Below are 26243 nucleotides of genomic sequence, written 5' to 3'. Positions count from 1 at the left end.
TGTCCTTTCAGTTATGTCTGCATATACTCTATGAAACCATGGCTTCCCTTTTACAAATGGTTGATAGTTTGATCTATAAAATTACTATATAAAAATAGGCATTTAAAGTAGATCTAGTATTGTGTTGAAAGGGTAATAAGTGGGGCGGGGTAATAAACGAGTGGCGGGCAGTAGCATAGCGGGTTAAATGCACATAGCGAGAAGCTCAAGGACCCTGCGAAAGGATCCTAGTTCGAGTCTCCAGCTCCAACATTGGCAACAAAGGCAACAAAATGGAAAAAAATGACCTCCAGGAGCAGTGGATTCAACCAAACCCCAGTGGTTGAATAAAGCCAATCTGTTGAGTCACCCAGAAGTACTTATTCTAGATACCTAAACTCAGACCTTTAACATGATCATGAAAAATTACAATCACCCAGTCTGGGTAACTGTTTTCTGTAAATACCACTACATTTTGCTAAAAGAGAATCATACTTGAGCAAGTTTTCTAGAAAATTCAGTTGACCCTCAGAGTCTGTAGATGTTGCTGACTGATCAGCTATGCCATTATTGTACGAATGAGCTCACCATGATTATTTGCTTCATATTCTGATTATCTCAGTAGATTTTTAGATCTTTGTTGCTACAGGTGTCGACAGTACATTCTCTAGTTGTTGTAGCTGGAGTCTAAACCTTGGCTTCTATTAGCACAAGTCTTCTGCATGTTCTGATGTTAATAAGTGATATATTTCTATATGCAGTTCATAGTCATCCATTCAAATTGCTCTTTAGCACAATTACTGGGACTTTTACTTGGGATAGCATTTATACTCTGAATGTATGTGCTGATATTTCTAAATTTCATAGTCATTTAACTCATAACCCTATTTTTTACACTATTTTACCATGAAATTTTCTTTAGTAACTTTGTAGAAGGTTTAAATATATTTAATTTAATTTATTTGTTGGACAGAAACAGAGAAAAAGGAAAGAGAAAGAGAGACATCTGAAGCTGTGTCACTACGGGAGAAACTGCCCCTTGTGCAGGTGTAGACTGGGAGTTTGCACCAGGTCCTTGCTTATTGTAACGTGCACTTAAACAGATGTACTAATGCCCAGATCTGAGAAGTCTTCACCTTTTTTTAAATTTACATATCTCTGGGTATATCCCTGTGTATAAATAATATGTCTCTATATTATGCACTTAATTAAAATACATTGATGAATTTCTGCTTTTTGTAGAAATAAAAATAAATGCTTTTATGACCCTGGGATCTAGATAATTTAATGATTTTATGTTTTCTATAAGCCATTATATATATGCATACTGGTTTTTAGGCAAAAATATTCTTGCCTTTGATTATTATAGCATTATTTATTATTTTCATTTATCTATGTTCTATGTGTTCTCTATTTGTCTTCCTATCTATTATCTATCATCTACCTATCTATCTATCTATCTATCTATCTATCTATCTATCTGTCTATCATATCCATCCTTCTACTTATCTTCCATCTGATTTGGTCCATATGTCTCCAAAGTCGTATTTTTTCAGCATTCTCAAAATACACCTCTTGTATTCTGTGTTTTCATGTAGGGAAACTGAGGGTTCATCAAGTTTGTGTGTGACCTGTTATCAAGACTTAGTTATACCAATTATGTTTTATAAATAATAAATATTTATTTTTCATATTAATTTAAGATCAGTGAGCACCATAGAGACTAAGAAATTTGCTTAGTCCTTTACATTTTTGTTTTACTTAAGTAAGTATTCATTCTACCCTGCCTTTTCATGACCTGTGAGAATGTGTATGGGAGTATCACCAAGGAATAGGTTTATCAGTGAGCATATCCCTGTCCTGAAAATATTAATCATTTACTCTTAATGGAAAGATAAACTATTTTCATTCCTTGTTATGTGAACTTTGCCTTACTTGATTCCCCAAGTGCCTTAGCCAGTTATAAATAACCCAGAGTCTTCGTAATTTTTATTTTTATTAGTAATTCAATAGTGGTTTACAAAATTGTAGAATAGGGAATCCAGTGGTAGCTCAGCGGGTTAAGTACACGTGGCACAAAGAACAAGGACTGGCATAAGGATCCCATGTCAAACCTCCGGCTCCCCACCTACAGGGGAGTCACTTAATAGGCGGTGAAGCAGGTCTGCTGGTGTCTATCTTTCTCTCCCTCTCTCTGTCTTCCCCTCCTCCATTTCTCTCTGTCCTATCCAACAATGACAACATCAATAATTACAACAATAATAACTACAACAATAAAAAGTTGTAAAATAATAATTGTATAATTCCACACTATTTGTACCACTAGAGTTCTGTGTCCCCATCCAACACCAGCAGAAATTGCAATGCTACTCCCAAGATCACTGAAATTATTTGACCCTATCTGTCTGTCTATCTGTCTATCTTATATCTATCAGTCTACCTATGTATCTATTTATCATCTGTTATCGATCTATCTCCTGTCTATCTATCTATGTATCTATTTATCATCTGTCATCTATCTATCTTCTATCTATCTATCTATCTTCTATCTGTATCTGTACCAACATCTGATAGAGCACTCTTGTTACTATGTCCAAGTATCCTTGTTCAAGTCCCTTGCCCCCACATACAGGTAGAAAAACCTTACAAGCGGAAGGTATCTTTCCTTCCTCTCTCTATCTTCCCACTTATCTGTCTCTAATCAAAATAAACAAATACAGTAGCATGTTTTTAAAAAGAAATAAAACTTTAAAATAACCCTATAAGTATGCTGGCATAACCCTGTACAAGCTATGCTACTTACATCAAATAACATCCACAAAACGTTAGAGTTAAGTCATATTTCATAGTGATGGTCGAATAGCTATGGAATAAGCTGCCCATGATCCTGGACATTTCTGATTAGCCAGCTGGGAGAGAATTTGCTAGTAAGCTGTGATCATGACATGAAACAGTAGAATTTAAATAAACTTAGAAAGTCTGCTGTATTTGAAAAAAAAAACTATAAAGCTTATTCCAGTTCAAATATAAGGTAAGGCACCTCTGATATTTCTGACAAAGAAAATACTGCATGATCCATATGATTGTATAAAGATGAGCCTTAATAACTCAGTGTCTCTTCACATACACTTTCTGCTGATATTACATTGAGGGGATATAAAATAATCACTGATTATTTCCACTTAAAGATACATTATTAGAGACTCCAGAGTGATTCCTGTAATTTAGTGTGTTGTGCTATGTCACTAATTCCTAGTTCAAAATGATTGTCCAGACTAATTCTCCTACAAATGGGAGCCCAGATGGGGAACAAAAATACATTAACATCTTATGAAATGTGATAGTATTTCTTGACGGATTTGATTTTTTAAAAAATGTTTTTACTACTGGATAGAGGACAGAGAGAAATTGAAAGGGGAGAGGGAGGGAAAGAGATAGAGTAACACTTGCAGCTGTGCTTCATTGCTTGTGAAGCTTTCCCTCTGCAGGTGGGCACCAGAGATTTGAACCTGGGTCCTTACACACTGTTGTGTATACACTTATCCAGGTGCACCACTGCCTGGCAGCCAGATTTCATGTTTTTTATCTTTTCTTTTTTTAAATTTATTATATTTATTTTCCCTTTTGTTGCCTTTGTTGTTTTTCATTGTTGTTTTAGTTTTTATTGTTGTTGTTATAGATGTTGTTGTTGTTGGATAGGACAGAGAGAAATGGAGAGAGGAGGGGAAGACAGAGAAGGGGAGAGAAAGAGAGACACCTGCAGAACTGCTTCGCTGCCTGTGAAGTGACTCCCCTACGGGGAGTCTGGGGCTAGAACTGGGATCCTTAAGCTGGTCCTTGAGCTTTGTGCCACCTGTGCTTAACCCGCTGCACTACTGTCCAACTCCCGTTTTTAAATTTTTTTTCTATTCATGTTACTTGACTCTTTTGTCAGTATTTAAATTGCTAACTAGGAAAACCAAACAACCTCACTTTTCTGTATTATATATATATAATATATATATTATATATGTATTTAAAAAAGCACTTTAGAAAGTATCTGAGGGTTAAATATTGTTTGATTTGCATTTAACGGAGCTAAACTAGGCCATATTACCATCTTTCATGCTGGAGAATGTTTGGTAGCACTGAATTCATTATTCAAAGCAGTCATAGTTCTAATGTCTTGTTAATGCTTACTTTTTTCAGGAACATTTGTCATTCGAGTGACAGCAAGTGATGCTGATGACCCTTCTAGTGGTAATCATGCCCGACTCTTATACAGCTTATTGCAGGGCCAACCGTATGTCTCCATTGAACCAACAACAGGTATTTCAGAATGAATTTAAACCCAACAGAACATAGTCTCAAGCAGGGACATCTTAGAGCAAACTTTGTGTTTATCAACATGTTGTACAATAGGCCTATTGTTTCTGTAAATCACTGTGCTGTGATTTGAAATATGTAGTTTTCTTTCATTTGTGAGTTGACTTATCTATGCCTGAGAGATTAGAAGTACTAATGTCAGAAATTTGTTTGGGACAGTAAATATAAGTGAAAAATTTAGAACTCTACTAAAAACAGACACAGAATGTAGCTGAAACTATAAGAAAAGATATTTATAATTGACAAAAAAAACCCTGATATACACAAAGTTTGCAGTATTACAACAGTTCAGCCTCATTTATCATCATCGACATGCAAATTAAGACCACAGTGAGATACACCTGTACATCACTAGGATGAAGTTAATCTGTAGGAATTGGGATGAGCCCTCATTTTCACAAACTGTAGTTAAGCAATTTATGCATTTTTGATTTAGAGGGATATGATATTTGGCATTTCTATTATTCTTTAATATTAATCAATTTAGTTGATATAGATTAAAACAATTGTTTTTTAATGTAAATGGAATAAATGATTATTTAATTTTTTTTTTACAAAACAGCTTATGTTTCTAAAGATTTATTTCTTTGTTGATGAGAGAGAGCAGATGAAAGAGAAGCAGAGCAGAGTCTGACGCAAGCAATGCTGAGGATTGGATTCAGGCTCCTGTACCTTTGAGTCAATGCTCTATTCATCACACCAACTCCTGGGCTCCAAATATTTATAGGAATAATATAGCACTAAATTAATGTACACAGAATTGATTACTGGAACAGAATAAACATCTCTCACTTGTATAGTGTGCTCCAAGTGAGACCCAGGTTTAATCCTGTCTCCCGCCTAATTGAAGGAACTATGGTGTTGTCTGTCTGTCCCTCTGCCTCTCTCTTTGTATATACAAAAAGAAATACTGATCGTTTCATACAAAACAAAGTCTATCCTTTATGAATTATGCCTTTAAGAACTTGTGATCTCAAAATATGGAAAAGTATATATGTCTTAAGCTAACTACCCAAAGAGTAGGAACTGTTGAATGAAGAAAATTCTTTTTTTTTAAAGGTTAACTTTTTTTATTGTTGTAGTTATTGTTGCTGTTGTTATTGTTGGATAGGACAGAGAGAAATGGAGAGAGGAGGGGAAGAAAGAGAGGAGGAGAGAAAGATAGACACCTACAGATTCTGCTTCACACTTGTGAAGCGATCCCCCTGTAGGTGGGGAGCCAGAGGCTTGAACAGGGATCCTTACACCAGTCGTTGCGTTTTGTGCCAACTGAGCTTAACCTGCTGTGCTACTGCCTGACTCCCGAATGAAGTAAATCCTATGGAGGTTAATAAAAAGAAAATGTTATTTTTATTCAATCACACACAAAAATAATTCTTATGTATATATTTTTTACTTTTTGATGATTTATTGTAGATTCTTTAGTTTAGTAAATCCTACTTTATGATTTAAATGACAGTGTTCTTAGGCTTCTCAAGCATGGTACTTAGCTACTATTTTTTTTCCATGCGTAAGAATACAGGCACTTTATTACATGCCGTGCATTCATTAAAACACTAATTTTAATAATGACATAATACATAATATTGTCTTAACAATAGTTGAATATGTAGCAGGCATTGTCTACCTATTGGGTAGACAATTATTCACAGTGAAGTATTTAAAAACAGTGGTAATTTTCTCTTAGAACTTACAAAGAAATGCTCAAGCATGTGAAAATTAATGAACACAGAAATTCAGGTTGTGAATATTATGGCATGAAAAAAATCCAATAGGAGAAGAAGGTAGGGACAGTACTGTTTGATCAAGTCAAATATACTGAAGTCAGACTTTTGAGCTAATATAGGTAAAGAGAGTGGTAGACATTCCTGTTTAAGGGGAAATATGTAGGAAAGTTCTGAGATGGGAGAGTGTTGACATTTATAGACTATAGTTGTCAGTGTAAAACATATATAGCAAACAGTAGTAGATGGGAATATCTGTTCAGTTGTCATTCAGTGAGCAGTTGTGCACTGTTGTTTCTCAATCCTCCCAAATTCTGCAATGTATTGAGTAACTCATTGCATCTGTTGACTGTTTTTTTTTTTTTACTTTATTCAGATTTTATTTATTTATTTATTTTTCTTTTTCTTTTTTTTTTTTATTTAAATTTTTAATTTAAGAAAGGATTAGTGAACAAAAGCATAAGGTAGGAGGGGTACAACTCCACACAATTCCCACCACCCAATCCCCATAACCCACCCTCTCCCATGATAGCCTTCCCATTCTCTAGCCCTCTGGGAGCATGGACCCAGGGTCGTTGAGGGTTGCAGAAGGTAGAGGGTCTGGCTTCTGTAATTGCTTCCCCGCTGAACATGGGCGTTGACTGGTCGGTCCATACTCCCAGTCTGCCTCTCTCTTTCCCTAGTAAGGTGTGTCTCTGGGGAAGCTGAGCTCCAGGACACATTGGTGGGGTCTTCAATCCAGGGAAGCCTAGCCAGCATCCTGGTGGCATCTGGAACCTGGTGATTGAAAAGAGAGTTAACATACAAAGCCAAACAATTTGTTGAGCAATCATGGATCCCAAGATTGGAATAGTGGAGAGGAAGTGTTAGGGAGATACTCACTGCAAACTCTAGTGTAATCCTGCTTTCAGGTATATATTTTGCAGTAGTTTATGGATACGTGTGCACATACGCTCTGTTGACTGTTTAAATGGAGAGATGGGTAGGAAGCTAGAGAAATGAGAACCCATCCACTATTGTGGTTAAATTCTAGAATATACTTAAGCATCTACAACTATATATCTCATGTGGAGTTTCAAGGTGAAAAATAACAGTTTGAGGGCCTGCGGTAGCATACCTGGTTAAGCACATACATTACAGTGTGCAAAGATTCAGGTTCAAGGCCCCGGTCCCCACCTGCCGGGGTAATGCATCACGAGTGGTGAAGAAGGGCTGCAGGTGTCTCTCTGTTTCTTTCCCTCTCTATCTGCTTCCTTCCTCTCAATTTCTGACTGTCTCTATCTAATAAATACATAAGTAAAGGTAATAAAAGTTCCATGTCTAGGAAGGGAAATCTTCTAGGTTTCTCTCATTCACATTTGATTAATCTCTAAATATTTAAATATGTGATTTCAAAAGTTCTAATATTATCCTCCTGTGATCATGTGAAACACAAATATTTCTGGTTCCTTTATAGATTACATTCAATGGTTTATAGAGTCACATTCATACAACAGATAATTGCGAACTCCTTCAAATCCAGTGTAACTACTATGTGACTTGGATTATCTTTATTTTCTTTTTACAAACATTAAAATCATTTTTTTTGTTGCCAGTGTTTCACTGGTCCAAACCAACTTTATTTTCCAGATCGAAGGACAGAAACCCACACAGAGAGAAAATGAGATACTACAACAGAAATCTTAAACATGAGTTATGCTCTTGACAAAGCAGGCGTGTTATCCGGGTGACTTATCTTGATGGAACAAGCATCACAGTTTTTTTACTGAATCATTTTCCTCAGATTCATGTGAAGATTGGTCATCCTCTTTCTTATGTTTGACTAATGTGTCTGTAAATTCACTAAGACTATATCCTGCCCTATTCACAGTGTGGTATATGCCCTATCTTTTTGGCAACAATATACTTATTACAGGAAATGGCTTTCTAGACAGTACACTTTCATTACAACACAATCTGCCTTGAGTTAGAATATCTTTACAGTTAGATTAAGAATAAATGTAGCTCTGAAATAAGTTTTTCTTCATGTATCATGACTTGTAATAGACCTTAATATCACAGGTGCATGATAATGTGAAATTTGGTAGTCTAATTTAAGCCTTTACCTTTAATAAACTAAATTCTTTCAAATTCAAGGGGAAGAATAGTAACATTTTGCTAGGGAAAATTATCACAACAGTATAGTTTATGAAGAATTTTCCAGAATTCTTAATTCTATGATGATCATTCTAAACTCTAAGCAAAGAAGGAATTTATTGTGTGACTCTTGAATTTTCTTTGGCACTTCATTCCGTACAAAGCAGTGGTTCAAAATATGCCCAAAGAGTTCAGTGTATGATTTAATCTGAAGAAATCCATCTATCTAGGAAGATATCATAGTTAACAATAATAATTGGAGTTTGTTACATTTTAAAGGAGTCATAAGGATATCTTCTAGAATGGATAGAGAACTGCAAGATAAATATCTGGTCATTGTCCAAGCCAAAGACATGATTGGTCTGCCTGGAGCACTGTCTGGAACAACAAGTGTTGTTGTTAAGCTCTCTGATGTTAATGACAATAAGCCTTTATTTAAAGAAAGTAAGTAGAATGCATTATTGGACACTTTCATTATATCTTAAAGATAGGTTAAGTATCCTCAATACTTTTTAAATTTTTTTTTTAAAAGTATCCTTAATACTTTTTAAAATTTTTTTCTAAAATCAGGTTAGAGCTTTTTTTTTTTTTTTTTCAACCAGAGCATTGCTCAATTCTGGTTTATGGTGGTGCTGGAAATTGAATCTGAGACCTCTGGGCCTCAGGTGTACAAGTCTGCCACATAAACCACTGTGGTATCTCCCCAACCCCACTACTTATATATTTTAAAATACCTGCATTAGCACCAGTTTTTACTAATAAAACTTCTAATATTTTTTTAAATTCTTGGAAAAAGTGAAAATAGCACTCAGCATTAATTTATAAGCAATAGCTGCAGATATTTTGTGCAACGAGGAGAGTGGCACTTGGAAAAATGGTGACACTGAACTCTTTTTCCAAGTTTCTATAGTCTGAACATTCCCCTAAGAAGCTATTTCAGTATTCAATAAAGCAACTAGAACAACTAACTAGTAGAAAGTATAAGGTGGGGTGAGGGCAGGGGCTTCATAGAACTCATAAATACAGGATGCTATATAGTTAGGAGTTAAACTCATATAATAATTTATGCAAAATATTTTGAACCTTCTCTAGGCCTATACCGCCTGACTGTTTCTGAGTTAGCGCGCCCTGGAACTGCTATAGGAAGAATCATGGCACAGGATAATGACATAGGGGAGAATGCAGAAATGGATTACAGTATTGAGGATGATTCACAGACATTTGACATCATTACAGATAATGAGACCCAGGAAGGCATTGTTATTTTAAAAAAGGTAGATGTATTAAACATTATTTGCTTTGAGTAATAGTGCAAAATCTATCAGGACTACCTGTAGTCATTTTATGTCTTCAGCTTTTGATTCTTTAAGTAATTACAGTATGAAGCTGTGGTTTATTTACCTAGTTTAGGGAGAAAAGGAGTTCAGAGGTAATAGAGTTAGTTATTAGAGAGCGTCTCAAATTGCTACATAGAATATATTTTTTAATATTTCCAAATAAAGGGCAAAATTTATGAAAAAAATTTCAATAACCAAAATTGAATAATTTTCATCCTCATATTGTATTTATGTCCAGAAAATTTTATTTTCATTCATTAATTTAGTTATTAATGATCACAAAATCTTTTAGTAAATGGGAGTAACAAAATACAGGTTTGCTATGCAAATCTTTGATAATCATATCAAAGGAATCCAAATACATAAAATGTCAGATCTAGCTGGATCTTAACACATAAAAGCTATTCTCTTCTAAGTGGTTCTTTGCATAACAAAAGTCACTTTCATCTTGTGCTGTATTTCACTGCAGAAAGTGGATTATGAACATCAGAAGCACTATCGTATCCAAGCCAAAGTGGAAAACCGCCATGTGGGTGAGCAGTTCATGCAGTATCATGCTGGAGCCGCCACCACTATCATTAAGGTCCAGGTGGAGGATGAGGATGAGCCCCCCGTTTTCCTCCTCCCATATTACAACTTTGAAATCCTGGAAGGGAGCTCCCATGGGTCAGTGGTGGGCACTGTGTCAGCCATAGATCTTGATCAGAAGAAATCGCCCATCAGGTACGTGCTAGACCAGCTCCTCGTTCATGCATGAGAGCACACGATAACTTGAAAGAAAATCCCTTGCTGATATAACAGACACACATCTAGAATACTTGATCTCTCTACATGTTGCCTATTAATGTGCAGCAACTTTAGTAAGTTACGATTAGAGAACCACACGCACATGTTTGCTTGAGAGACAGTGAATAAGTCAGTTGCAGATATACAACAAATAGGCAATCACTAGCGAACATTCCGCCCACAAATTATTTGTTCATTGGGGTTAGAAGTTGAAGGAAAATGACCCATTGAGAGTCCTGGAAGTGGCACACCCCATAGAATACATATTACCATGCCAAAAGACCCAGGTTCAAGGCCCTGGTCCCCACCTGTAGAGGGTGGGGGAAGTTGCACAAGTGGTGAAGGAATGCTCAGATATCTTTCTCTCTCCCATTTACTCCCTCTCTATCTGCCCTATCCCATCTCAGTTTCTCTGTCTATCTATCTATCTATCTATCTATCTATCTATCTATCTATCTATCTATTTTTTAAGATTTATTTATTTAAGAGAAAGATAGGAGAAGAGAGAAAGAACCAGACATCACCCTAGCACATGTGCTTTCAGGGATTGAACTCAGGACCTCATGCTTGAAAGTCCAAAGCTTTATCACTGTGCCACCTCCTAGACCACAAGCTATCTCTCTATTTGTCTCTGTATATATTTAAATGAGATCCTTACGGATGCTAAGTCAGAGGAAAAAACAAAGGTTATCAAGTTATGACTAATTTAAATACTACATAACTAAAATTATATTCAAAATTTGAGAAAGCTTTGTATAAGAGTCTTCTTAAAGGAGTAAACATGAAATACATCCTGCCTATTAGAAATAAACTCCTGTGTCATTATAAGTAATATTTAACATCGATTAAATAGTCTCATATTTCAGTGCTATATCTGTTTATTTTATTTTATTTTTTATCTTTATTTATAAAATGGAAACACTGACAAGACCATAGGATAAGAGGGGTACAATTCCACACAATTCCCACCACCAGAACTCTGTATCCTACCTTCTTCCCTGATAGTTTTCCTAGTCTATATCCTCCTGGGAATAGGAAGCCAGGGTCATTATGGGGTGCAGAAGTTGGAAGGTCTGGCTTCTGTAATTGCTTCCTAGATGAACATGGGCATTGACAGGTCGATCCATACTCCCAGAATGTCTCTCTCTTTCCCTAGTGGGGCAGAGTTCTGGGAAAGTGGGGCTCCAGGACACATTGATGGTGTTGTCTGCCCTGGGAAGTACAGTCAATATCATGGTAGCATCTGGAACCTGGTGGTTGAAAAACTGTTAAGATATAAACCAGAACTAATTGTTGACTAATCATGAACTTAAAGGTTGGATTATTGCAGATGAAGATTTGGGGTCTCTGTTTTGGAAAAAGCTAGTAGGTCTCTTTTAGGTATGTTCCAAGGGGCCCATAACCCTACTAGCTTTTGCCTGAACCAGACATCTACTATGCAGGTAACCTGATTTATTGTCTGGAGGGATGATGTTATAGTTGGAAAAAGAACTCGAAAGCTGCATCAGGAAAGAGTGTAGCTCCCAAATATGGGATTAGCATATAAATATTGATGACTGTAACCCCCTTGAATTCATCTGGGGCCCATAGTCATCACAGGAGCCTATGTAACCTCTGTATCCCTGTAGGTCTGAGCTCACATTCCACAGTCATGGCTAGGAGCATTCCAGGCTGTGCCAACTTCAGGACCCATCATAATTGAGTGATAGGCAGAGTATGCTATCCACCACCCTTCAGAGAATATAGTAATCCCCACGCTTGTTGATCCACGTTGAAGGCCAGGTCCTATAGGGACCCACAGAGGGGTCCATTATGTTGTTCTATCTGATCTTTTTAAACATTAAAATTGTAGCTATTAATGATTATTAACATCTATTCAGCCAAGGAGAGGCCATCTAAATATGGCAAACATCTACTAAAAAATCTACAGCAATATATTAGCAGTAACACAATAGTAGTATGGGATTTCAACACCTCACTCTCTCAGCTTGACAGATCATGTAAGCAGAAAATCCGTAAACAAGGGAGCTAAATGAAGAGATACATAAACTAGAACTATTGGACGTTTTCAGAGTCATTCACCCCAAGAAACTGGAATATATATTCTACTCAAGTCCACATGGGTCATTCTCAAGGATAGACCATATGTTAGACCACAAAGACACTGTCAACAAATTCAAGAGCATTGAAATCATTCCAAGTACGTTTTCAGACCACAGTGGAATTAAATTAACATTTAACTGCAGACAGAAAATTAGTAAAATTCTCAAAATATGGAAACTCAATAGTACATTACTTAACAACTACTAGGTCAAAAAGGAAATTAAGGAAGAAATCAAATGTTTTGAGTATTCAATGAAAATGAAGACAGGAGCTATCAAAATATTTGGGACACAGCTAAGGTAGTATTGAGAAATAAGTTCATAGCTATATAAGCACATATTGGGGAAAATGAGAAAAAGCTCAAATAGACACCCTGATTGCACACCTTAAAGATGAAGAAGAAGAAGAAGAAGAAGAAGAAGAAGAAGAAGAAGAAGAAGAAGAAGAAGAAGAAGAAGAGGAGGAGGAGGAGGAGGAGGAGGAGGAGGAGGAGGAGGAGGAGGAGGAGGAGGGGGAGGAGGAGGAGGAGGAGGAGGAGGAGGACGAGGACGAGGAGGAGGAGGACGAGGAGGAGAAGGAAGAAGAGGAGGAAGAAGAGGAAGAAAGAAGGAGAAGGAGAAGGAGAAGAAGAAGAAGAAGAAAGGAACCCTTAAGCAACCAGAAGGACTGAAATAACTAAAGTTAGAGCAGAAATAAATAACATTGAAAATAAGAAAACCATACAAAAGATTAATAAAACTAAATGTCGGTTCTTTGAAAGAGTAAACAAAATCAACAAAACTTTAGCCTGACTCACAAAACAAAAAAGGGAGAAGACTCAAATAAATAGAATTGTGAATGAAAGAAGAGATATAACAACAGACACTACAGAGATCCATTGTATCATGTGAGGCTTCTATGAACAACTAAATGCCACCAAGCTAGGGAACCTGGATGAAATGGATGAGTTCCTAAATACTTACAAACTCTCAAAATTAAATAAAGAGGAACTAGAAAATATGACTAGACCAATCACAACCAAAAAAGTTGAAACAGTTATTAAAAACCTTCCCAAAAATAAAAGTCCTGTACCACATGGTTTTACAAATGAATTCTACAAAACCTTCAAGGAAGAATTAATCCCTCCACTTTTCATTTTTTATTTTTTTAAATTTTTTAAATTTATTTATTCCCTTTTGTTGCCCTTGTTGTTTTTTTATTGTTGTAGTTATTATTGTTGTTGTCATTGTTGGATAGGACAGAGAGAAATGGAGAGAGGAGGGGAAGACAGAGAGGAGGAGAGAAAGACAGACACCTGCAGACCTGCTTCACCGCCTGTGAAGCAACTCCCCTGCAGGTGGGGAGCCGGGGTTCAAACCGGGATCCTTATGCTGGTCCTTGTGCTTTGCGCCACCTGCGCTTAACCTGCTGCTCTACAGCCCGACTCCCAATCCCTCCACTTTTAAAACTCTTCCAAAAGATTAAAGACACAGGGATACTCCCTTCCAGCTTCTATGAAGTCAACACCACTCTGAAACCAAAAGCAAACAGGGATACAACAACAACTACAAAAAAGCAAACTATAGACTGATATCTCTGATGAACATAGATGCTAAAATATTGAAAAAATTCTAAGAAATCAGATATAGCAGTATATTGAAAAGGCTGTTCATCATGAACAAGTGGGGTTTATCTCAGGGGTGCAAGATTGGTTTAATATACATAAATCAATCAACATGATCGGCCACATCAATAAAAGCAAGACCAAAACCTACTTAATTATATTAATAGATGCAGAGAAAGCCTCTGGCAAGATCTATCATCCCTTTATGATCAAAACTAAAAAAAAAAAAAAAAAAAAAAAGCGAATAGATGGAAAATTCCAAAAAAGAGTAGAGTCCATATATAGCAAACCTACAGCCAATATCATACTCAGTGGTAAAAAAAAACTGTCAGCATTTCCTCACAGATCATATACTAACTAGAGAGGGTTGCCCCCAATCACCATTACTATTCAAAAGATTGTTAGACATTCTTGCCATAGCAATCAGGCAGGAGCAAGGAATTACAGGGATATAGACTAGAAGAGAATTCAGACTTTCACTATTTGCAGATGACATAATAGCATACATAGAATAACCTAAAGAATCCACTAGGAAGAGACCTCCCAATGTATGAGAGATCTTTACATACCATATGTCAGACAAGGGGCTAGTAACAAAAATATATAAAGAGCTCACCAAACTGAGCAAAAGAAACCAAATGTAGGCCAGGCAGTAGCACAGCAGATTATGTGCTCATGGTGTGTAGCCCAGGGACTAGCGTAAGGATCCCAGTTCAAGCCCCTGGCTCCCCACCTGCAGGGGGTTTGTTTCAAAAGTGGTGCACAGGTTTACAGGTGTCTTTCTCTCCTCCTCTGTCTGCCCCTCCTCTCTCCATTTCTCTCTGTCCTATCCAACAACAATAATAACAACAACAGTGATAAACAATAAGAGCAACACAAGGCGAAAAATAAAAAAAAAGAAACATAAAACAAATGACTCCATCCAAAAATGGGAAGAGAATTGGACAGAATATTCACCACAGAACAGATCAAAATGGTCAACAAACATATGAAAAAATATTTCAGGTCATTGTCAAGAAAACAATAATGAGTAACTCAGAAGAATGCTTTTGAACATAACTAAAATATAGCATGATTTATAAAGCGTTCATAAATATTATAGAGTCAAAATGATATACATCTATGAAGATAACCACTTAGACACATCTCAGGAAGCTTGTCTTCCTTCTAGAAGAAAAAGGTTCAGAAATGTTTGAATTCAAAGTTATAAATTATTTCAATCTGTATTTTACTTTGATGCTACTCTTCCTTAATAATTCCATGTCAAGACAAAGAAACTGAAAGAAGTTTAGGACACTTCTTTACACCATCAAAGGTTTCCAGTATTTGGAAATGAATTAGATTAGCATCAAATAAAATCTACACAATTCCTATTAGTTTTTTCTTAATTTTTAAAAATATTTATTTATTCATTTTTATTCCTTTGTTTTTGCCCTTGTTGCTTTATTGTTGTAGTTATTACTGTTGTTGTTTTTGATGTCTTCGTTGCTGGATAGAACAGAGAGAAATGGAGAGAGGAGGGGGAGACAGAGAGGGGGATTGAAAGATAGAAACTTGCAGATCTGCTTCACCACTTGTGAAGTGACTCCCCTGCAGGTGGGGAGCCGGGGCTTGAACTGGGATCCTTATGTTAGTCCTTGTGTTTTGAGCCACCTGTGCTTAACCGCTGCGCTACCACCGACTCCCCTATTAATTAGTTTTTTCTTGTGTATAAGAACCGATTGCTATTTCTGTGAAGAATGGAAATGCCTAGATTTATTTTCTGCTTGTCTTCCTTGGAACCATAACTTCCTGGAAACCTTTGGTGTTATTTAATGTGATATATTACCCCCCCCCCAATTAATACAAGTTAACTATTAACCTGGGTGGGGTTTTATCTTGCTAATACATCTCTTAAGCAGAATGTGACCACTTGTAGAGAAGCAAGTAAATTGCTTATAAAGATTCAAAAGTAATTTTGAATAAAGTTAAAAATGAACCCCTCTGAAGTTTAATTCTCAGAAATTTCTATGTTAATTCTCCTCTAAAGACCCAACTATGAATTAGTGTGATATTTTTAGAGACCTGTCAATTGAAGATTAAAATATTCCCATCTCTTGCCATGTAATGATGGGAAACCTTATTGATGTCTCATCAAATCTTAAGGAATACACATGCAATGAGAATTCATTTCAGAACTCATACCATTACTCTTCTTTAATTTTATTATTATTCATTGGGAAGCAGATTAAACATGCCGAGTACTTCAAAGGCTTCTCTCATGATGGACTTTGAGATTATTCGGGCATTTCCAAATGGAGATCTTATGACCTGTTTTCTTTCCATGCTTGATTGAATAACACACTATACCTGTGATCCTCACTTGCAGGACAGAGTCCTTTCATAGACAAACTTTATTTTCATAAGTATTAAGGGTTATCAAAATAGTTCCTTGAAATAAGCAAAAAAATGACTATTTTCCATTTGTGAGCAGTACAGCTATTGTCGTTTGGCACATACATTTAGCAAGCAATTTTGTGATGCAGGAGAGGCTCCTACATTCTAGGATGAAGATGTCTTATACTGATTTAAGAGGTGGAAGCTGGAGAGAGAAATAAAATGTTTCAAGTATCAAATTTTACCCATATTTATTTGTACGTCTCTTCATCTTGTAAATTACACTATGCCATTTATTTGGTAACCACATCATTTGTGTATTAAAATTTCCTCTTGGGGCCATGGGGGGTCAGGTGGTGACAAACCTGGTTAAGTACAGATATTACTATGTGAAAGGGCAGGCACTAGGATCTGGGTTCAAGTCCCCACCTCCCCAACTGCAGGGGCAAGGCCTCACAGGCAGCAAACCAGGCCTGCATATCTCTCTCTCTCTCTCTCTCCCTATAACCCCCCCCCAATTTCTCTCTGTTCTGTCCTATAAAATGGTAAAAATGGCTTTCAGGAGCAGTGGATTTATAATGTAACACTGAGTCCCAGTCATAACCACGGAAGCAAAAAAAAAAAAAAATCCCTTCTTGGAAACAGGAATGAGTGATTGATTACCATATATCAGATTAAATCTGATATATTTTGTTTTTACTATCTTTTCTAGATGAAATATTAATTATATGTGAATGTAACTTTGTGAAAATTTAGAAGGTTTAAATTAGCTTTGTGAAGTATATTTTAAATATTTGTTTCTGGGTCTATACTCCCAGAGGGTTAAAGAACAGGAAAGCTTGGGAGTCAAGTGGTAGCACAGAGGATTAAGCATTAAGCACACATGCAAGGACCTGCATAAGGATCCCAGTTCAAGCCCCTGACTCCCCAACTGCAGGGGAGTTGATTCACAGGCAGTGAAGCAGGTCTGCAGGTGTCTCTCTTTCTCTCCTCCTCTCTGTCTTCCCCTCCTCTCTCCATTTCTCTCTGTCCTGTCTAACAATGATGACATCAATAATAACAACAATAACTATAATAACAATCAAAAGTCAACAAGGGCAACAAAAGGGAAAGTAAATAAATAAAATTAAATTAAAAATTACAAAAAAAAAGAATAGGAAAGCTATCAGACAAGGTGATGTGATACAGAGTTCTGGTGGTGGGAATTTTGTGGAATTGTACCCCTCTTATCCTATGGTTTTACCAGTGTTTCCATTATATAAATGAAACTTTTAAAAAAATTGTCATTACTAAAAGAGAACTTTATGTGTCACTGGCACATAGAGAAAATGGTGACACTAAGGAGGTTTTTCCTGCACTGCAGGTATTCTGTTATCAGAAGCAAGATGTTCAGCATTGATGACAATGGCACAATCATCACAACTAGTCCCCTTGACCGAGAGACTATTGATTGGTACAACTTCAGTGTTTCAGCCACAGAAAAATGTAAGTGCTCCTTTGGGAATCAAACATTGGTTTAGCAGATTTGCTAAAACTGTTAAATGATCTTGAAAGGCAGGGAGAGGGAACACAGAGATAGCTCACTGAGTAGGATATGTACCTTAAAATGCTAGTGCTCCAGATTTGAACGCAGTGCCTCTCGAGTATGCCAAACTATTTAGGGAGGCTTCAGTGCTTTCATCTCTCTCTCTCTCTCTCTCTCTCTCTCTCTCTCTCTCTATCTCTCTCTCTCAAGTTCTCTCTCTCTCTCTTTCTCTGTGTGTCTTTTTTTCTGTATGTGTCTTTTTTTAGTAATGATTTAATAATGACTGGCAAGATTGTGTGATAAGACGGGTACAGATCCACACACTTCCCATCATCAGGGCTCCATATCCTCTCCCCTCCACTGAAGCTTCCCTATTTTTATCCCTCTGCGAGTATGGGCCAAAGATCTTTATGGCGTGCAAAAGGTGAGCAATCTGGGTTTTTAAATTGCTTCTCCACTGGACATGGGCTTGGCAAGTGGGTCCATACCCCTAACTTGTTCCTATGTTTCCCTGTAAGGCTCTGGGGAGGTGAGGTCTTCTGCCCAGGGGAAACAGGTTGATGTCGTAGTAGCATCTATTAATTTTTGCCTGAGACTGATAACTAATAGGCAGGTAGGCTAAAAGGAGAAGATGGTGTCAGAGTTGGGGAATAGGATTAGAAAGCTGGATCAAGGCAGAGAGTAGCTCCCAAATATGAAAAAGTGTATAAGGACTGTTAACTGCAAACCCCATCAATCTGACTTAGCATGCAAGTCTATCCTTTTTATTAATCTTTATTTTAAAGATTTATTTATTTATTTATGGTAGAGACAGAATTTGAGAAGGAGGTTGGAGGTAGAGACGAGGAGGGAGGGAGGGAGGGGGGAGAGAGTCCTGCAGCACATGATACACCCCCCACACACAGACAGCAGGTAGATTCTGTGGGCTTGAATCTGGGTCCACATACATTATAACATGTGTGCTTATCCCTGTGTGTCACCACTCACCTCCACTTTTTGTATTTTCTTCTCTGTGTCCCTCATTCTCTGTGAATAAGAAGAATGGCTTGAGAGTGGTGAAGTTGATTTGACATATGTCTCATTTTATTATTTTAAATTCATAATGTTGGGGGAGTTGGGCAGTAGCACAGTGGGTTTAGCTCACATGGTGCGAAGCACAAGGACCATCGTAAGGATCCTGGTTCGTAAGGATCCTGGTTCGAGCCCCAGCTCCCCACCTGCAGGGAAGTCGCTTCACAGGCAGTGAAGCAGGTTTGCAGGTGTCTATCTTTCTCTCCCCCTCTGTCTTTCCTTCCTCTCTCTATCCTATCTGATGACAACAATAATAATAACTACAACAACAATAAAAACAACAAGGGCAACAAAAGGGAAAATAAATAAGTAAAATTTAAAAAATCCATTATGCTAAAGGTAGGCAAGAAAACCTAATTGGGATAGGGCAATTTTTCTGTCATGCATATGAGTCAGGTTTAAGCCTGGGCCCCACTACATTAAAGAAACCTCCTGTTAAACATTCTCAAAGACCCACAAAAGATAATGTTCATTACCTTTATATCTGCGTCTGAATAGTCTTGAAAGGTTTTGTTTCATTTTAAAGAAGAGATGATCCAAAATTATTTAGCATCAACTCGTAGGCAACTTTTCAGGTACATTTTCTTTATTTTTTATAATTATACTGATTCCCTGCATGAGAAAACATATGCACTATCCAGATAGCTATTTTGTAGACCCTCTGTGTTTACTTACAGTGAAAAATTACAAAAGAGAGAGAGAGAGCAAAAAGAAAAATGTTGGAGAAAATGTAAATGCTCTTAATTTATCACCATGATTTCCATATATAAAGACATCTGTTTGACCAATCAATCTCATTTTATAAGCGATCCACTGAGCAGTGGGAGGCAGGGAATCACATAAGTCTGATAAGCATCACTGCAGGCAGGAGACAGGCAGCACACCTCCCTTGGACTATGTCTTCCTTTGCCAAGTGCATTACCAAAGCTGGAGTTTTGGATCTCAGTGTATTAAAAGAAGTTTCCTTCAGTGCTGGGGTCTCTTTCATTCTCTCTCTGCTTCTTTGTCTATAACTAAAATAAATAAGTTGATTAAACCAGATTCAAATCCCAGCTCCCCACCTTTGGGGGCCGGGGTGGGGGTGGGAAGCTTCAGGAGCAGTGAAGCAGGACTCATGTGTCTTTTTTTATTCTCTCTCTGTCTATCTCTCTCCCTCCACATCCAATTTCTCTCTGTCCTATCAAATGCAAATAGAGAGGGGGTGGAGGGTAAAAGTGGCTACCACAACCTGTGGATTCTTGGTACTGGCACCAGGCTCCAGCAATAATCCTCATGGAAACAACAAAAAATAATAATTCAATAAGTAAACATTGCTGTATATAACGTTTGCAAGGCGGTGTCTGCAATGGAGGAGTGATGCTGATTGTAAGAGATGAGCTATTTTAATCTGTGTTTTCCAGCAAAGGGAGTTGACCATGGGTAGCCTCTTCCTGGGAAAGCATCCCAATACGCATGGAGCTGTTTATCAACATGTCAGTTAAATGAATAAAAATACTTCACTACTTTTAAACGAATCTGTGAAGACCTCTATTTGTTCTGTACAGTCATCTCAAACTTTCAATTTGAATATAATTTTAGACAAAGTGTTCGGAAAAAAAAAGATGTAAAAGTTTTAATGAATTTCTCACTGTTTTTCTTTAAGCGTTTTCTACCACAGATGCCTCCTCTGTACTTATTAAAGTAGGGATATATTCCACCACGGTATTTGATGTATTTAAACCATAACATTTTGAGCATTTTAGAATAATCCTATTTTGTAAGTTTTAGAAATGTCATTTTCCTATTTTAATGTTTCTCTATTTTCTTTCTGAATGTAATACAAAACCTCTCTCAGCTATCATTCCCAATGGCAGTTTCTAAATGCCATGTATTTCTTTCGGTATGCAGTAAGCCTTGTAAATTTCAATTTTTAATTAATTGAAAATTGAATTTTATCATAGATATACACTCATTTGTGAACCTAATATACTTACAATGAAAATTTCAGCCCATCCCAGAAAGTCTCCATAAGTAAAATAAAGAAGAAGCAGTGTTATCGTTGGATATCATTAAGCCAGAATTTGATAGGTAACATGGGAAATCTAGAGCTTACCAAAATAGAAAGAAGTCCCAAAACTTTATATAGTGTTTCTCTCAGGCCTATAGGTTTTCCGAGGCTGGTAAAACAATCATATTAAAATCAGATATATGAATAAATGTAAAAAGACAAGTTTAATCAAATAATTTATTTGTTGGATAGAGACACAGAAGTTGAGAGGGGAGCAGAAGAAGGAGAAAGGGAAACACTTTCAGCCCTGTTTCCTCACTTGTGAAGAGTCCCCTCCTGAAGGTGGAGTCTGGGAACTTGAATCTGGGTCTTTGTGCACTGTGACTATTGCACTCAACTTAGTCGGCTACAGTTCGGCAATTTCATTATGTAAACAAATGGATTCCAATCAGTGTATATATCCTATACGAAGCAGAGGGATGGAGACCTGAGGCTTCAAGGAGAGAGGAAGTACCGTATATGAAAATGACCATAGGATAAGAGGGGTACAATTTCACACAATTCCCACCACCAGAGTTCCATATCCCATCGCCTCCATTGGAAACTTTCCTATTTATCCCTCTGGGAGCATGAATCCCCAGGGTCATTGTGGGGTACAGAAGGTGGAAGGTCTGACTTCTGTAATGGCTTCTCTGCTGAACATGGGTGTTGGCAGGTCAATGCATACCCCTAGCCTGTCTCTGTCTTTCCTTACTGGGGCAGGGATCTGGGGAGGTGGGGTTCCAGGATAGATTGGTGAAGTTGTCTGCCCAGGGAAGTCAGGTTGTTATCATTGTAACATCTGCAGCTTGTTGACTGAAAGAGCATTAAGATATAAAGCAACAAATTACTTAATAATCAGGATCCTAAAGGCAAGAATATAGCAGATGAAATTCAAGATCTCCCTTTTAGAAAAAGCTAGTAGGTCTAATTTGGGTATATTTCAAGGGGCTTCTGAATTTATTAAGTTTTGTGTGAGCCTTATAGCTAACATGTGGGTGGACCCAGGATATTGTCTGGGGAGATGATGTCAGAGTTGGAAATAGGATATGGGAAAATATGGGAAAAACATATAAGTATCATTAATACCATCCGTTTGCTCTGGGGCCACTATTCAGAGCAGGAGCCTGTGTAACCTCTGCATACCTGTAGGTCTGAGCTCATATTCCATAGTTATAGTTAGGAATGTTCTAGGTTCCACTCATTATAGGACCCATCTTCCTCAAGTGGTAGGTAGAGTATAAATATATTTTTCAAAAAGGAGTGGATGTGCTATCTTCTTTGAGGATTGCATTTCAAAGAGGTGACTCTAAAACTTGAGAGACAGGGCATCCAAAATGATAAATTTGCCAAGAGCATCTTTTTGTTTTCAGCTTTTCTCAGTTAAGTTCAAAGGGACAAAGAACTTACAGGTATTCTAAAGTTAAATGCAAAATGAGAGAAATGAGGGGAAATAGTAGCTCTTATTTCCTTTTGTAAATATTATTTATGCACTTTTAAATAATTTTTATTTTGTAATTAATATTTTCTTACAAGATTATAAGATTACAATGTCTAATTCCACACCACACCCATCACCAAAGCTCTGTACCCCACCCTCCACCTTCCCAAAGAGAACCACCACAGTGGTTCTTACAGTTTGCTTGATTTTGGGGTTTGTTTGTTTTTTTGGCAAGTTCATGTACATCAGATCTCTAGAATCAACATATGAGTGAAACGATGTGGTAGTTGTCTCTAATCTCTTTACTTTCTTCGCTAAGCACACTCACCTCCAGTTCCATCCATTTTGTCCCAAAGGACACAATATCATCTTTTTTATTTGCAGAGTAGTATTACTCATGAAATATATATCCCATAACTTCTTTAGCCAGTCATCTCTTGATGGACATTTATGCTACTTCCTCTCTTTGGCTTTTGTGAGTAATGCAGTTATGAACATAGGGGTGCATATATCTCTTCTAATTAGCATTTGAATATCCACTAGATAATGCCTAAGAGTGGTATTTCAGGATCATCCATTTTTATTTGTTTAAGGACTTTCCATAAGGGGCTGTACCAATTTGCATTTCCACCAGCAACTTAACAGAGTTCCCTTTTCTCCATAATGCAGTCAACACCTGTCCTTTCCTGCTGTGTTGACAGAAGCCCTTCTCTCATGTGCGAGATGGGATCTCAGCATAATTTGAATTTACAATTCTCTAATGATAAGTGAAGCGGAACATTTCTTCATGTGTCTGTGGGCTATGTCTATATCTTCTTTAAAGAACTGTCTGTTGAGTTCTTTGGCCTACTTTTTTGTTAGGTTGTTTTCGCTTCTTTTGTTGATCGTTACCAATTCTGAACAGATGCTTGATACTGGTCATTTGTCTAATGTGTGATGGGCAAATATCTTCTCCCATTTACTCAGTTTCCTGGTTATCTTTGTGGAGTTTGCTTTTGAGTGTAGAAGCTTTCTAGTTTCATGTAGTTCCATTTATTCACTCTTGCTTTCATTTCTCATTCCCAGGGTGTTAAGTCTCCAAACACAAACATTTCTTTGATGTGAAGGTCCTGCAAAGTTTCACCATTTTCTTCTATACATTTCAGTTTCTGGTCTAATATCTAGATCTTTAATCCATTTTGATTTAAAGTTGGAGTGCAGTGTTAGGTGGTGGTCTAGTTTTGGAGGCCTCTAACCTTAGTCTGAACTGCCCTGCAGTTCTGTTTGAATTTTTTTCCCTATAATTTGTAATTCTTCTGTAAAATTATCACCGAGTTCTTGGATCTTTAAGTCCTTGAAGTAATGCTATAATGAGTTTTCTGAACTCTATTTCTGTCATTTTTTTTCTGGATCTGTGTCTGTTGGTCGATTGGGTTTTTGTCATTGCTGTCTGTGTACTTCTGTTTCCAAATTTAGTGGCTTTTGTTGTTGTACCAACAGGAGGCGCTGTGGCTAAGATGTTCAATTTCCTTGTTGAGGTATCTTGATGTGGGGAGGGGAAATTTTTATCCTGAGTCTCCAGGCTTGATCTGTGACCCTGATGTCAATATAGGGTCTCTTTGCTGCTATTCTATCCTCTATGAGGCAACAGCACGGGAAACTCCAGAAGTGATGGTTTTAAATTGGTGAGTTTTTAGGTGATTTTTTTCCCCCTTTTAACACTTCTTTATTACTTAAACTCACCCCTGGAAGTGGTGTGGCTCAGTTGCTTCCTCACCCCCCTTTTTGTCCAGGAGCCACACTCAGACTGGGAAGTGGTGCTGTTGATTGAATCTGGGACCTTGAAGCCTCAGGCATGAGAACCTTCTTAAATAGCTATTATGTTATCTCCCCTGCCCAATCAAAACTGTTTTTATCATTGTTATTTTCACTTAACAGAAAACTAATATAATCTGTAAGCATTTGCTCAAGTTGAGAATGAAGAAACAATCAGCAGTTTATTTTGGAAGCTTATCATGTTAATGTATTTGTTACATTGCCACATTTATTTATAATAAGCACCCACGAGTTTATAACATAGAGAAAATTGTTCATTTCCCTTCACCTCTTCTGATATGCATGGGGTTATTTCTAGTTATTTGTGTGTGGTGTAAATAATTAGGGAAACAATAACTCAAATAACATATTCTTATATATTGGTGCCATGGAGTATAGCATAAATCTGTCAAACCAATTACTGGTCCAAAGACATGTGTCATCTTTTTGTGTGATAATTATTGCCAAAATTAGGTTCTAGAAAACTGTTATAGTCTCACTTTTTCTCTGCCCTCCACCATCACTATAGCACTTTTGCTTCACATTTAATACAAATAAAATGTGCCAAACTCTCCATTCTCTCTCTTCTGGTTATAGCATCTGGGTACACTGGGTACACTGTTAGTTTTGTTTTGTTCTTTTCCCAGGGAAAGACATTATCTGAAGGCATGTTTGTTTCTCAAATCTGGGTATGGATTCTACTGGTATCAGTTAGCTAAAGTGAATGACACTGTGAGGCATTCTACAGCAAACAAGACAGTGAATAATTTTCTGGTCCAAAATATTTGCAGTGGTGTGATTGAGTTAATCCTTGTATATAGGTTATTTGAATTATATCATTCTTGAATGTCTAATTTTATTCCCCCCACACACATTAGTTTAATTTTTATTAGTTGTTAGGATTAAAAATTTAGAGAAATTAGCATTTAATCTTGACAGAAAATGAAATTTGAATGGCCTTCCCTCCTTAAGAAATTCTATGATATTCTTTATGTTCCTTTAATTTATTTAATTTACAGACAATGTACAACAGGTATCTACAGTTCCTGTGTATGTGCAAGTTCTTGATATCAATGATAATGCTCCCAGGCTTGCTACAAACAATATGATGTATGTTTGTGAGAACGCAAGGTATGGTGAGGTAAGACTCATAATAAATGCTAACATTAAAACATGCCTTCCTTATAACATGCATAAGAATTTTCTGCTTCTTCCTCCCTTTCGAATAGCACAAATGAGTTCTACTCAGATACATTCAATGCATACTTTCATGTATTTAGCCTAAATAATTTATTTTAAGGCTAATCTTGAACATAAAATTTTCCACATCGATATTGTTTAAATATCTAAACAAAAAGTCTCCTAGCCCTGAGGATTCAATGGTAAATTCTTGATCTTTTGTTAATACAATGAAGCAAAAGTCTCCTTTTTATTCTGTAATGAGTAAAGAATCAAATTATATCAAATCATGACTCATTTTTAAATTTTTGATTCTGTATGATGATATAATTCCACATAAGCATACACATAAAGGGGAAAATTGCATTAGCAAAAATAAATCTTGATTTCAAATGAAGTACAAAGGTATGGAAGAAATTATGAAAACAATCTCATTTTTAAATGTATTATCAGAACTGCTCAAACAACTAAAACACTGAGTTTTGGTGCAGTGCGTTCTAATACTGTATGGAAAGAGTAGAATTCTGTTTAGAGGGGAAGATGTCTTAATGGGTTTGGTTCCTTACTGCAAGTATAAAAAGTTTAGCTAATTTTTTTTCAAAATATAAAGTAGTTTACTAGTTGTGGAACCAGGATTATTATTAATATTACTACTAATATTATTATATTGTTAGCTGTATTTAATTCCAAGAATGAAGATATTGGCTGTGACTACTGATGCCATGAGTTACATAAAGACTAGCTTTATTTGTGTGAGTCAAAAAGAATGTACTCATAATGAATTGCATTTGAAAATTT

At 36.7% G+C, this 26243-nt stretch overlaps 1 protein-coding gene across 2 annotated transcripts in view; it reads left to right on the top strand.

The window, feature by feature from the left end:
• The window catches only part of CDH19 (cadherin 19), a 77180-nt gene that overhangs the window by 36001 nt on the left and 14936 nt on the right, over nucleotides 1-26243 (top strand). For both annotated transcript variants that reach the window (XM_007524119.3, XM_060174014.1), the window contains exons 4-9: nucleotides 4168-4287; nucleotides 8484-8648; nucleotides 9297-9478; nucleotides 10011-10264; nucleotides 17773-17894; nucleotides 25286-25407. In XM_007524119.3, the coding sequence (XP_007524181.2) occupies nucleotides 4168-4287; nucleotides 8484-8648; nucleotides 9297-9478; nucleotides 10011-10264; nucleotides 17773-17894; nucleotides 25286-25407 (965 nt within the window). The remainder of the gene's footprint in view (nucleotides 1-4167; nucleotides 4288-8483; nucleotides 8649-9296; nucleotides 9479-10010; nucleotides 10265-17772; nucleotides 17895-25285; nucleotides 25408-26243) is intronic.

The sequence above is a fragment of the Erinaceus europaeus genome, chromosome 15 (assembly GCF_950295315.1).
Source record: "Erinaceus europaeus chromosome 15, mEriEur2.1, whole genome shotgun sequence".
Classification (NCBI taxonomy): Eukaryota; Metazoa; Chordata; class Mammalia; order Eulipotyphla; family Erinaceidae; genus Erinaceus; species Erinaceus europaeus.
Note: the sequence above shows the minus strand (reverse complement) of the source record. Positions and strands in the feature narration are given on the sequence as shown.